The sequence below is a fragment of the Oreochromis niloticus genome, linkage group LG1 (assembly GCF_001858045.2).
Source record: "Oreochromis niloticus isolate F11D_XX linkage group LG1, O_niloticus_UMD_NMBU, whole genome shotgun sequence".
NCBI classification, from domain to species: domain Eukaryota; kingdom Metazoa; phylum Chordata; class Actinopteri; order Cichliformes; family Cichlidae; genus Oreochromis; species Oreochromis niloticus.
Window position 1 is genome coordinate 3559824 of NC_031965.2, and position 14119 is coordinate 3573942.

General features: G+C 41.5%; 1 protein-coding gene across 1 annotated transcript; it reads left to right on the plus strand.

Moving 5' to 3' along the window:
• Positions 1-558: 558 nt before the first annotated feature.
• LOC109194287 (src substrate protein p85) lies at positions 559-13025 on the plus strand (the record flags this gene model as incomplete). Its single annotated transcript, XM_025909314.1, has 14 exons — positions 559-734; positions 2836-2944; positions 3058-3131; positions 3240-3369; positions 4306-4416; positions 4700-4754; positions 5853-5963; positions 6599-6709; positions 7839-7949; positions 9327-9437; positions 11806-11861; positions 11935-12004; positions 12105-12346; positions 12885-13025. Coding segments are annotated over exons 2-14 (1407 nt in total), but the record flags the coding sequence as incomplete, so codon positions are not given.
• Between the last annotated feature and the right edge of the window lie 1094 nt (positions 13026-14119).

Sequence of the window (14119 nt, forward strand, 5' to 3'; positions counted from 1 at the left end):
CATCAAAAAAATCAGTAAAACGTGAAAAGTAATGTGGGAAGACATTTTCTGCACAAACACAGCATCTGATACAGAATATTATAGACGCGTGTGAGAAAATCCATAAGAAAGAGAGCAATGAACCAGCAGTAATTACTCGGTTGCTATAAGTTTGTTTGTTATCAAAGCACACTCGTTTTATTAATTTTGGACAAACAGAGGGACTCTAAGCAGGCTTACACGTCTGTGTTTTTCCTGACTTAAAATGCGTCTTTGGGGTGACTGTAAGCACAAATGATGACGGTATGGTTAAAAATGTGACTTTAAGTCTAAAGGGCTGTATAAATGCGAGTGCATGAGCCTCAGAGTCTGGGTCTATAATCCAGGTAGGCTCTTCGTAATTTCGTATCCTAGCACTGATTTTATTGGATACATTCCTATGTTAACAAAATGAAAACACCAGCTCCTTGCGGCTTTAGTAAGCCCGTATTGCTGCAGCATTAGAAGAACTCTGTTTTTCCACTAAATGCCATTTAGAAAACCACGAACAGGTCGCGCAACGCCCTCTTGTGACGTCGACGCTGTGGCGAACAGGACGGGATACTGGGAGAGCCGGAAGAGTCGCACGGATAGATAAGAGGGAACGCGAGCTGATCCACAGACGCTTCTCCATCGAAGCTACAGCTGCGACAGGACCATATCCTACCGGAGGAGTTTTAACACTCAGTTGTTCGGAGCTAGCTTTGTAGCAAACGGTGAGCATGAACTAATATTTCAGTGGAGCACGTTAACGTGTCCGCGCGAGCCGAAGCGCTTCATCATTCCAGAGGGCATGTTAGCTTTAGCCAGCCAGCTAGCTGGAAACTGGAACAGGAAATACCACAGCTAGACTGACACAATTTCCAGTTATTTAAGTAATTTATAGTTTTCTTACCGCTCTTGGACATCTAACTTTGATTCGTCGTATGTCAGTAAGCACTGATGAGGTGTGCATCTTATTCCATAGCCTGTGTCCCGGTTCAAACCGTAACTAAAGCCTGAATCCTAACCCACTGACAGTTGTGTCAGTGTTCCCGTTGAGACCATCAGCAGAAACACGCCACATAATTTCATTACCCGTTTTTATGGCAAAAACGGGTTCATGTTCGAGTCCTGACAAATGAAGTCTGGCCTACTTTATTGAGGCAAGAAAAACCATTAAGGTCAATGTCACAGAGAGCTTCAGGGAAATTTCCTATGTGGACTGGAATAGTCAACTGTACCAACTGCTCCCTGTTATCTGCATTTTATTTGCACCACAGTCACACCTAAGTGGACTTTCGTGTCTCAGGCCTGGTCAAGGAGAGTAGCAGCTCGATGTGAGCAGCAGATGGGTGTGGTTGTGTTGTGGGACACAACTTACACACATTTGGTGTAGGGACTTGCCAGGTTACAGTTTCCTGGTCCCGATGCCTTCCGTCTGTTCTCTGTACTGAGATGAATGGAGCCACGTCTCCCGCAGCCTGTGATTGAACACAGATGCTGATTGCCCACATGGTGCTGAGTCAGGAGTCGGGACTGGCACAGAAAGCGTTTGTTCCTAACAGATGCGCGATCACAGGCCGCATGTCATAAGCGAATTTACAGATTGTTAATGTCCACTTTATATAAGCGTAGAAGACTTGGTGTAGTCGGGTGTCTTGCTTCGTTGTACCAGCAGTCATTCACTTGTGTTCAGTCAATGCTGAAATAGAGAAATGCATTTAAGCTTGAAATGGATCTTATGTGCAGCTACTTTTAGGTAGTTATAAGTAATCAATGCAGCTTTTGTCAGACTAGTTGATGAGTCGATCGATTTGATCATTTATTAACTCAGAACTTACACAAAACCTCCAAAAACCAACATTAATTGGATACTTGGGCTTTTCTTTAGATTGATTTAAATACAAATAATTTTTTTTGTCATCACTGGATAAAAACAACACATAAATTCCACTGTTATGTCTTTTTGGGTAAACACAGAAAAATTGAATTGCAGAGCAAACATACTGTTCAAGTTCCAAAGAAAAGCAAGTTTATATGAATTGTTTTTGTTTGTTTTACTGGTTTTCAGTTGTTGCTTGGTGGTTTGTTTCAGTTACTCCGGCAAGAAAATTTGGCACATCCATCTACTTAAATTAAATATCCTTATGGAATTATAGAAAGGGCATTTACCTGAATTTTCAGCTAAGTGATAAAATAATTTGATTAAATCAGATGAAAAGTAATTGTTAAGTAAAATGACAACATGAATGGCGAAGCCCACAGTCCTAATTTATTGCTAACATTTATTCACAAGTCCGACTTAAGCTCATGTGAGGATCCAGATTTCTGGATTCGCCACATCAAGCTGTCCTCTTTCGACGTTAGTGTATTTACAATGTAAAAGTAAAAAAGCTTAAATCCCAAACCTTTTACTGCAGAAAGGTGTTAGAAAATACTTAAAAGTTATACATTTACTTTGAACAATTTCTGCAGAGCATGCAGAGATAAACGTGTATCAGTGATGCCCTGCAGACTGATATCTGCATATCTGATAATAAGGTGGTGTATGCTGGGACTGAGCTTTGTGGAATAGGTTTTGCGCTCCTTAATAGAACGAATGTTCTCTGGAAGAAAAGTGAGTGAAACAATAATAAAATAGTAATATTAAAGTAATAGATTAGTTGTGCCTCAGAATGTCAGTGGGCTCAGATGTGACTGAAATGTTGATCTGTATATTTTTAAGTGTCGCTGTTTCCTTAACTTTAGCCATCAGGTCGCTTCAAATTTGAGCCTGTCCTCAGACGCCTCTACCTCTTCAACTTGTGTCAAATATTTGTCTTTAATTTATTTCAGTGTGTGTGGCATACGGCTCACAAACATGTGGAAGGCAGCAGCTGGACAGTCAGTCAATGTGTCTGTAGACGATGGAGGCGATGACTGGGAGACTGACCCCGACTTTGAGGTACCTGTATTTTCTCCTGTTTCTAGTTCCTCTTGGTTCAGTTAAATAAAATCTTACTTTTCTCACTACTGTTCTTGGCTTTGACATTATTACTCTGTTTTTAAAAAAACTAGAATGATGTGTCTGAGAAGGAGCAGCGCTGGGGAGCCAAGACAGTGGCTGGCTCAGGCCATCAGGAGCACATAGAGTAAGGATGCGAATGTTTTAGTTTTTTTTTTCCTTCTCTTGGGAATAAATGCACTGTGGGAAATCTACAAATTGTGTGTCCTCCTAACCGTGTTGGTCTTTGGTGTAGTATACACCGTCTGCGTGAGACTGTTTCTACGGAGCATACCAAGCTGAAGCAGAAGGAGTTGGAGAACATGCCCAAAGCCTCGCATGGCTATGGAGGAAAATTTGGAGTGCAGCAAGATCGAATGGACAAGGTGAGAGAGGCAGTAAGACCAGTGCAGTCGATCTGTTTCAAAGCCACATAAATTCTGTTTGTCATCGTTTTGTTTTTCTTGTTATAGATCGGTAAGAATTAGATGAACTATCCTTTAGTTTGAATTGTAGGAACTTGTCTGTCTGTGAATCATTGAAGACATTTGAAATTGCTATTCATTGTAAAGAGCAGGGATCAGTGTTCCCCCAACTGCAAATTCTAATAGGTCTTGCTTAAATTTGTGCATAAATGGAATACAAAGATGGCAAATTATACGGCAGGGAATGACCTTAACTGTTGCATAACAGGTCTGTCTGCATTCACATGACATTCAAAGATCATTATTATTGACATTGTTAAGGGTTTAAGGGTTGAAGCTCGCCACAGACCAATTCTAATATAAGCATCTCTGGCAAGGTGAGGGAGTGTGCTGTAGTCTGAGGCTGCAGAACTTTTTCACTTTACAACTCCAACTTGACAAAATTGTAGAATTTGATGAAGAGATGAAAACCACGTGTAGTTACAGTCAATGAAGATATGGAAACAAATTCCTAATAGTCTGACTGATTTGTTAAAATAAGTGTAACACATTGTTTGTGTGCACAGCTGTACTACAGTGTTAAATTTTTTTTTTTTTGTTTCTTTGTTTGGGGGGTTGAAACTAGTTGTTCCTGTAGTTGTGGTTTTTCATGTAGCTGAAACCAACCAGCTTGCTACATGCTTTTGCAGGTGTGTGTCTGCGTGCACGTGCATGCATGTGTGTGTGCGCTAAGTCAGAAGTTAGTGTTCCACAGTCCATACCTCCTGCTGGCTGTGTCTAGTTTTCCTTCTATTTTAATGTTTTCTGCCATCTTTCATTTGCTTTGTCAGTCTTCTGATTTTTGCAGCATTTTAAATATCTACATGCATTTACGTTTGCATCTTTGTGCCTCGACAGTCTGCTGTTGGACATGACTACCAGAGCAAACTGTCCAAGCACTGCTCCCAGGTTGATACCTCTAAGGGCTTTGGAGGAAAGTTTGGAGTGCAGGCTGACCGTGTTGACCAGGTATTTCCTGTTGCTGACCTCATTCGAACAGTAGCACAACACTTTCTTAGATCCTTTTTATTAGTAATGTCCCCCCCCCCTCCCCCCCCAAAAAAAAAAACACCTTCTGTGTCGTTTCACAAAACCTTCTCCATAAATGACAAAAACAAAGATTTCAGTTTTATCAACCATGGCAGCCTTATTTGCATGTCATGTACACAACTTCGACAACATTGCACGCTGAGAACGCAAACCTTTTTAAATGCATCTAATCACTGCTTTGCTTCTTCCTGTCTCCTTCCAGTCAGCTGTTGGGTTTGAGTATGCTGGAAAGACGGAGAAGCACGCGTCACAGAAAGGTGATGTCATTATTTATCTCTTTGCAAAACTGCTGGTTTTGACTTCTTTAGATATGCAAAGGTGTCCTGGACATGGAACCAAGGCCTTACTCAGTGGACACATTAGTAATAGATTAGATGGATTTAAAAAAAATCAGGTGAAAGCTAAAATTTGAGATATAATAAAGGCATTTTTGTTAGACCCAGTGTGCTGGGATAGAGTCAAAACAAACTACAGTTACAGACTGCAGTGATCCTGGTACTCAGGAAGGCTTCGTGGCTCTCAGTGCTGAGGCTGCTTACCCATGCTGTCAACCTTTGTGTTGCTCTCATTCCCTCAACAGTGCTTAGAACCACAGTGCTGAATATCTGCCCAATTCCTTCCTTATCGCTGTCCCTTGTTGCCACAGCAGGTGTACATAAGATGTGCATGGCCCTCAATGAGTAATTAAAAAAAACATGATATGATTGTGTGATAATCTTGTTAGTTTGTCATTACTGTTGTGATTCTGTCTTAGCTTTTGAGTCATTCCATGAAATGTCAGTGTTTAGCCACCTGAGCTTGTCAGAAATTGTCTGATTTTTGCGAAATGACTTGAGTAGATTTAATGAAGGCATTCAATATTTTGTTTTTCCAGCATGCAGGAGAGATCTACATGAAGGGTTCAGCACTATTGAGCAGAGCATATTCAAGCTCTGCTTAAATTTATTTATTTTTTTAAAAAGCAACTAAATCAATTCTACACCATCTCTCTCTCTAAAGCCAAAATCTTGTTTTTGTTTGTAATATTTAAATTTTTATATTCAAATTCAAAGGTGCCAAATTTCAGCCCACGTTCCAATGTACTTGAAGTCTGTAATATGAATGTTTCATTAAATAGACTCAAGTTATTGTTAAAGTCAATACCTCAGCTGATTCTGCAGAGATCAAGTGGAAATTTTTCCAAATTTTAAGTTTTTTGAAAGTATTTATTTTGTGAATGGAATGACCCAGAGGCTAGCACCAGGAAGTGTCAATAGGGGATTTGGAATTGGGCTGCTCCACGATCACTGCTCCCATGCTGCTTCACCCTGATCTCTGAACCTTGCCCCTTCCCTCCTCCTTGCTCTGCTATGTAGACTACACCACAGGGTTTGGGGGGCGATATGGAGTGCAGGCTGATCGAGTCGACCAGAGTGCCGTGGGCTTCGATTACCAAGGCAAAACCGAGAAACACGAGTCCCAGAAAGGTTTGTCGAGGTTTCCTGCCATATGGCCTTCTCATTAATCTGCAGAAAGATAGCAAAAGTGAAGACAGACAGACAGACACTAGAGCTGTAATTGCGCAGCAGCCTGCAGGTCCTGGCAGATCATGTTTTTTTTGCATTTCTTCATTCCATCATTCCTCAGCCTTTGCCTGCTTATTTGAGATTGCACAACAATGACTTTACTGCTTTGAGCTGCATGTTTTAGTTTTTTTTGCCCTGGATCAAAATGCATTCTAATTAAAGACTATAAGTTATCTTACATGGTGTTTTGTACATACTATAATGTTTTCATTCCTGCTCCTTCATCTCATATTCAAGCCTGTAGTTAGACATGGCTCCAGTTTATTTTTTTATTTTTGGGGGGAGGGAGGCTATGTTTCAATTTGGACTGCTGTTTTTGTTTAACACCTTAACATCCATCAGGTAGTCAGCATCTATAGGGGGTTAGGTGTTTTTTGTCTACATTCTGAATAAGCACATTTCCATGTGACACAGAAAGACATAAACATCATACTTTGAATAAACTAAATGTACTTGATGCATAAGCAGAATTAGTTGGAAAATTAGTTTTTCTGTCTGAACTTTGTGTTTTCTCCTCTCCCCTGGGCCTTTGGCAGATTATGCCAAGGGCTTCGGAGGCAAGTTTGGCGTTGAGACGGACAAGGTGGACAAGAGTGCCGTGGGCTTCGAGTATCAAGGCAAAACAGAGAGGCACGAATCCCAGAAAGGTAACAGCTGTCGGCACTCGCTATGAACATTGTTGTTCTTTTTTTAAAAAAAAGACGCTCTTATTTTGATCACGGTTGAAGCGCGTGCAAACAAACTGTGATGGCAGATTATTTTATCGTCACAAGTGGTGTTTGTCAGATTACAAAACAAATGTTTAACCCAACATTCACACAGGCCTCAAACTTATTTTGTAATTTTGGCTGAAAAAAAAAAAAAATCTCATTAATTTGAATTTTCTCTCCGGGTCAGAACGGTGGAGAACGTTAATGTGACGCGCAGATGGTGACATCTATGCAGAGCTGATTCTTCACACAGTGGCGTTACTGTAACTGATTTTAACTATTTATTATATAATTTGTGACTGAAGTTTGAAGGGTGTAATAATACGATGAGTTTTGTTATTATAAAAAAATCACATAAATACTTATTGTTGTTTGTTTGTTGTTGTGTGCAGTGACCTTGTTTTTGATTCCGTGTTATCGTGAAAGAACGAGCGACAGAGTAAACAGCTTTTGTTTGCTTTCAGCTCGTGCTGTTAAACTCGTGCTGCTGATGTGTTATTAGCAGCTTTGTGTCCAGAGGGTCTCGGTAGGTCACACCCTCGTGTCTGTCCTGACTTGTCTGTAATTTTGCAGTTTCAGCACAGCGCAGCAGCTGTGTGTAGCTGCTTGCTTGTCACGCCTCATCAGCCAACAGCAGATAAGGCTCGTATCGAATGCATAAACGACCTCCACAATGCCCCGACTGTGTTTGTAACCTACGTTTGGGTATAAATCAGCCAGGCATTTTTAAAGCATCATTGTTGGAATAGGTGGGCAGCAGACAGAGTTTAATACCGCTCACTGTAATTCCTATTTGGAACAAATGATGTGCAACATGCAGTTGCCTCAGCTGTGGTTAAAAATCCCACTGTTAGGATTGAACGAGTAAATGTTAAATAATGTTTAAATATAAAGTTTGTCAAACATCTAAAAAAACTAGTGTCACACTGATAGAAATGACTTACGTACTTTCTCTGCTGTAGCTTGTAAATGGTGCAGTGTTGTTTTTATAAAAGTAACATTACAAGATTATTGTCATTGAACATTTTATCTTAAACCTGCGTCTGTGTGTCATGTTTCCCTGCAGACTACGTGAAGGGCTTTGGGGGCAAATTCGGTGTGCAGACTGACAGACAGGACAAATCGGCGCTGGGATGGGACCACCAGGAGAAACTGCAGCTCCACGAGTCCCAGAAAGGTACTGGTGCCGAGTTGGTTTCTGTGTTTGTTGAGCGTGACACTCACACTGCCGATACGAAATAATTAAGGGTTTGTTAAAACGGCCACCTTTACAAGTTTGAGTTTGGCACAAATCGACCGTGAAACCAAACTTCCTCCTCAGCTGTGTACTTGATCTCAGATGTGGTTTTGTTGTGGCTCCAGTGCGGTGTTTAAAAAGTTGACAACTTCCTCAACTAGCATGCAAAAATGGCTCAGAAAACGGAAACGAAACCCACAGCTCAGATTTATATTTGCATGTCGGGTCTTAAGCTGATGCTGTGTTCAGTACATTACAAGCATGTAAACGAGTGTAAACTAAAAGGCATTCACACAGTGAGTTCTATGCAAAGCCACTTTTAGACGGTCAGAGAAGTTGGCCTGTGTTTATCTACAATTCTCTCTGTCACAATCAGATTTTCATGCAGCAAATGAATGGGAGCGGTTCAAACATTACTCTTGTGTCTGCACTCATGCTTTCGTTTCTTTGATGGGCAGTGGGTCCTTATCCTAAACTGAAAGATTCCAAACAATCAGATGCTGTGTTCTGTTTTTGTGGGGCCTATTCCTCCTTTACCTCCTCACCCTAACCTTCATTCATTTGATTCTTTCTTCTCTTCCTCGTCTTTTCTTTGTCTGCTCCCTTTCTTGTCCTCCTTCCTTGTCCTTGTGTCCTGTCCTTATTCTCCTTTACTCCTCCTTTCTCTTCTTAACTACTTCTCTTTCCTTCTTATCCTCCTACTCTTTGTTCCTTTCCTCCTTCATTTTTATCCTCCTTCTTCCACCTTCCTTTGTCCTTCTCAACATCTTCCTCCTCCTTCCATCATCTCCTTCCACTTCTTCTTGCTTATTCTCTTCCCATCTGTTACTTGGATGGATCATCATACATGGTTCCTATCTTAAACTATAGTTTTCATATCCTTAATAATCCCTGGCTACAAATTTGTCGAGGTGCTTTTACCATTTCTGCAGCTTTTGGTAGCAGACGTCATGTTACTCAGTTTTCAAAGCAGCCAGTCATTTCAGGTCACTAATGTTCCTTTCTCCTAAAATTGAGGAAATATTAATGTGCAGAGGAGACGTTACTGAAGACGAAGGTAACGAGGGAGCAGACCAGCTGAAGAGGGAAAGCCTCTTCATAGTTGTAAAAGCCATTCGCAGTGAATCTGAACATTATGAGTGCTGAGTGAACGGGCAGGAACATGAAGGCCTTTTCTTTGTCATTCTGTTAGCATGCAGCCTGGTGGGCGCATCATTGCCGCTATATGTGTGTCTTTTTACATGTATTCGGTGTGTATTTTGTAATATATGTGTGTGATGTTTGTCTGTCCGTATATGTGTATGTATTGTGTTGCAGACTATAAGCGTGGGTTTGGAGGGAAGTATGGGGTAGAGGTGGAGAGGCAGGACCAGTGTGCCCTGGGCTATGAGCACAAGGAGAACCTGGCCAAGCACGAGTCCCAAAAAGGCACAGATACTTTCCTGAGCACGTCACCCAACCCCACCTTCCCTTTTACAAAGCTCCTCCTGATCCCTCCCTTCCTATGAAAAGTCCTCCCTCTTAGCTTCTTTGGCCGGCTCTGACAGAAGCCCCTCCCACTTCCACAGTGACACTCCCACCTGTGCAGCACTGACTGAGACTTTTAGTTTACTGTCATCAATCCTATTGTAAGGCAGAAACCATGGAGGGACAGAGGAATCTATCAGACTTTTATAACAAACAAATGTAGGCAGTAGTGCAGGTGAGTGAGAAGGCAGAAGATGCAGTGTTACACGTTCAAGACAGCCGTGAACGGGCACCGGCATGCCAGCCCCAGAGGCCTGTACTGCAAAGTGATTTACTTTCAATTTTATCTGATCTCCTTGATATAGTGATCCCAAAGTGGCGCCTAGGACTAACAATCAAAGTGAGTCTACTGGTCACCAGCTGCTTTATTAGGGACATCTTGCCAGAATCAGTTGGGGCCTCTTGTAAATGCTTCTTATAAAGCGCTTTACCTTCAGAATTGCCTTGATTGTCAGATTTGCCAGCTGCCCTTTACATGAATCTCCTGACAAAAGTTGCTCCATTGGAGTCTTGTGACCTCACTCTAACAGCACCCTGAACTGTTGATACACGCCATGATGCATTCCTCTGGCCTCAAAGTATTTCTCCTCAGAACTGCTGCTCAGTGGGTTGTTGTTTTTTTTTTGTTTTTTGTTTTTTGTTTTTTCCATTTTGTTTTTGGACCATATCTCTAAACTCTCGAGATGGATGTGCAGGGAAATCCCAGGAGATGAGCAGTTTCTGAAATATTTGAGCACCAAAAAACCATGCTGGTGCCAGACAGGCACATTTGAACCACGTTCAAAGTCATGTAAATTGTCTTCCCCATTGTGATGCTCTGTCAGGACTTTAGCTTGTCTACATGCCTTAAAGCATTCAGTGTGTGATTAGCTGATTCGATATGAACAGGTGTACCTAATAAAGTTGTTGTTTTTGGTTTTTTTAGCACCAACTAGTCTTGCATTAGAAAGCATACCCACAATTAAACAACAAAGCCTGATAGTTTAGCAGAAAACTAAATTCATATCCAATCCTCCAGTGTCTTAATGATAGACCTTTTTTTGTGTGTGAATGCTCTTTATAGTGAGGCATTAGAAAACAGTGAGTGTCAAATTACTTGACTCAAGTTGATATCCGCCTCCGTGTGGCGGCTAGCCTCATCGCTGATGTTGGGGTGGATGTAGCCTGATAACAAATGCATATACTGAGTATGTTGAACTTTGTAGTACAGGCCTCAGGTCTTAGTGGTGCTGCTGATCGCCTGCCTGAATCCTCTCCATTAGACGGCCAAAGAGTTTTCACAATATGAATCCTTTCCATCAAGTCTGCACTGCTCAGGTGCGACCCCCCCCCCGCCACCCCACCCCTCCCCTGGCCTATTATTTTATTTATTTTTTTACTTTACAGCAAAGCACTTGATTGACAGTTTGTTTGAGCTTATCCTTCTGCTACCAGCTGCAAATGAAGTGATATCAGTCACTACATGGACGATACGCTGTCATAGATGCTGGTTTATACAGAGAATGTCCTGCGCTTATTTTTGGCATTTATAAATTCAGTTTATGCAGTAAGTATATCTAACCCAGTGTGACACATTAATAATACAGCATTATGAATACATACAGTAGTTTCCCAGGAGGCTGTGTGGTTTGCAGCCTGGACCTTTTATCCAGCAGCAGGAACAACCCTACTAGGATGTCTGTCAGGGGGACAAACAGCAGACTGCTTCTGCCAATCATATCATCAAATTACATATAAAAGGCAGCGAAACCATAAACGCAGCAAACAAAATGTCCAGAGGGCCAATTAGGGAGCAGTTCCTGTAAATAACTTGAAAGCAGCTATCGTATCGCCTCGGCCTCCCCTGTTCACCACCCCTGGCTGTTTGTGGCACTGCCGTGATGCTGTTTGTTTTGCTTATGCATATATTTTGCGCATGATTCTGTATGACCACACTGCATATTTTTGATTTATTCTTTAAAATGAAGGCTTCCTGCTATTGTTGCACGGACACAGCTCTTCTTCATTGCAGACATTAAGCTGAGATGGCCGCATGATCAAATGTTTCCTTGTGTCAGCATTCTCCTGTCAGCCCGTTTCGTTTTCCTCCTGCTTCTTTGAGTCTTGCACATCTTCAGTCGGTCCAGCCAACCTACAGTGTGCTTCAGCTGAACTGGGACCAGAGACAGACCTTTCAGCTCTCCTCTGGAGCACAGGTTCTGGTGATGCACATTGTGGTTGAGTCCTTAGACACAAAGTAACCTTCACTTTTTCTCCTCTTTGTTGCCAGATTATTCTAAAGGCTTTGGAGGGAAGTTTGGTGTCCAGAATGATCGCATGGATAAGGTAAGGACTCCGTGTTTGTGTGTACTTTTCTGTAGAGGGCCTTGTCTTACATGCTACGTCTGGCATTGAACAGAGCGCGAGCACATTCGAGGATGTGGAGAAGCCGACTCCAGCTTACCAGAAAACCAAACCTGTGGAGGCTGGTGAGCATCGTTCATCATCAGCCGTCTGTTAGTCAAAACAGGAGGAAACAGGTAGTTGGCGTCACTTTGTTTCCTCCCTGTTCCCAATCGTTCTCATCAGGTGCCAGGAGCACAGGAAGCATCAAGGCCCGCTTTGAGAACATCGCCAAGCAGAAGGAGGAGGAGGACAGAAAGAGGGCCGAGGAGGAGCGGCTGCGTCGTCAGGCCAAGGAGCAGCAAGAGCAGGAGGCAGCACGCCGCCAAATTGAAGAGTCCGCCAAAGCCCCGTCTCCTGTCCCTGCTGCAAGTCCCAGTCCTACCCCAAGCCCGACTCCAGCGGCTCAACCAGTTAGAAGCTACGGGGTGAGTCGTAGTGATTTTTGAATGCTTAGCTTTAGGCCTAAAGCTCACTGTGACGCTGCTCATGCAGAGACGCAAAGAATGTTTTTTACAGGACTTGATTTCGATTGCAAAGTTTTTATACAAAGACTGTTTCCCAGGAAGGGAACTCGGCACATCAACACACAGACACGTTTACGTCACTCTTTGTGGCACCGCTGTGTTTTAGACCAACAGTGAATTATTATTGTTATCATCATCATCGTGTTATTATCCAGGAAAAGCTTGGATGCATGCATGTAGGATACAAACATTTGATGACACCAAACTTTAAAACATTGTTGTCTTCAGGTTTTGTTTAACGTATAAAAACCTAATTTGATCAGGAGAAACTAACTTGTTGGGACTGGAGTTGTTTCAGACGCTACTGTGTCTGGTAAACCTTACTAATGCTATTACAGTATAGTTTGGCGATAGTATAAGAAGTTCCCTAGCTCTCCAAATCAGCACTCTCTCTAACATGAGTGCTGCAGTCTTTAACACGCTGTGTTTACTGTGTTAGAACACGGAGGAGGATGAGGCCTACGACACTGCTGAGAATGGAGGGCAGCTGTATGAGGCAGAGCCACAGAGCCACTACACACCGCAAGATGATCTGTACCAGACCCCTGAGGAGCCTGCAGCAGAAGGTGAAGCTCTTTTTTTTTTTTTTTTTTTTCTTTTTTTTTTTTTTTATTATTTATTATTGTGTTATTGGCGGCTTTTCCCTCTGGTGTTCACACAGGAATGCTTACACTGCATTACAGGAACGCATAAATGCAGTGTAGCTTTCTACTTTGGACACAGGAGCAAAGAAGGGACTAAAACCTGTTACACTCATCATTCTTTTACTGACATTTCATCTGACAAACTGATGTTTGCTATATAATTGTTTTTTGTTTTTAATTTTATTGTCTAAAGGTAGAAAATGACACTTTGTTTCTGACACTTTATTTTAAAACAGTATTAAACAGAAACATTTGTGTGAATAAGGAATTAGTTGAAAAACCAACATTTAACAAAAACATGACGGTGCTATAATCTGTAGGTTATAATTCCTTGTAGTGTAGAACTCACCTGATTGCTCTGTAAGCTTTTATTATTAGTGTGAATGCTTGTAAAAGCATTCACAGTATTGTTGTTGTAATCTTTATTAGTGTGAATGCTTGTAAAAGCATTCACAGTATTGTTGTTGTAATCTTTATTAGTGTGAATGCTTGTAAAAGCATTCACAGTATTGTTCTTCTAATTGTGTGGATGCTTTAAGGCATCCACACTATTGTTTTCCTGTTTCTCTTTATTCTTTATTATTATTGTGTGGATGCCCTAAAAGGGCTTCCACACTATTGAGTTCCTGTTTCTCTTTATTCTTTATTATTGTGTGGATGCCCTAAAGGGCTTCCACACTATTGAGTTCCTGTTTCTCTTTATTCTTTATACTTTATTCTTCAAGTTGCTCCGTTCTTTGCCGCTTAACTACTACTTCACTTTTCAGCCGATTTTCTCCGTTCAAACTCTAAACTGTTCTGCTCTTTCTGCTAATTCCTGCTATGACTTTTGGTGTTTATTACTGTTATACTTTTTAAAATATTACACTTTTTTCCTTTAATTTGTCCCATTGAAATGAATGGGAAACTTCCACAATTTTGTGCAATTAACTCAGAGTGAGTGCTGGTCCGTTCTGAATTTTCTCTTCATGTCTAAACAACTTCTTGCTACGCACTCAATTTCCACTCAATCCCCACAAATTATACATCA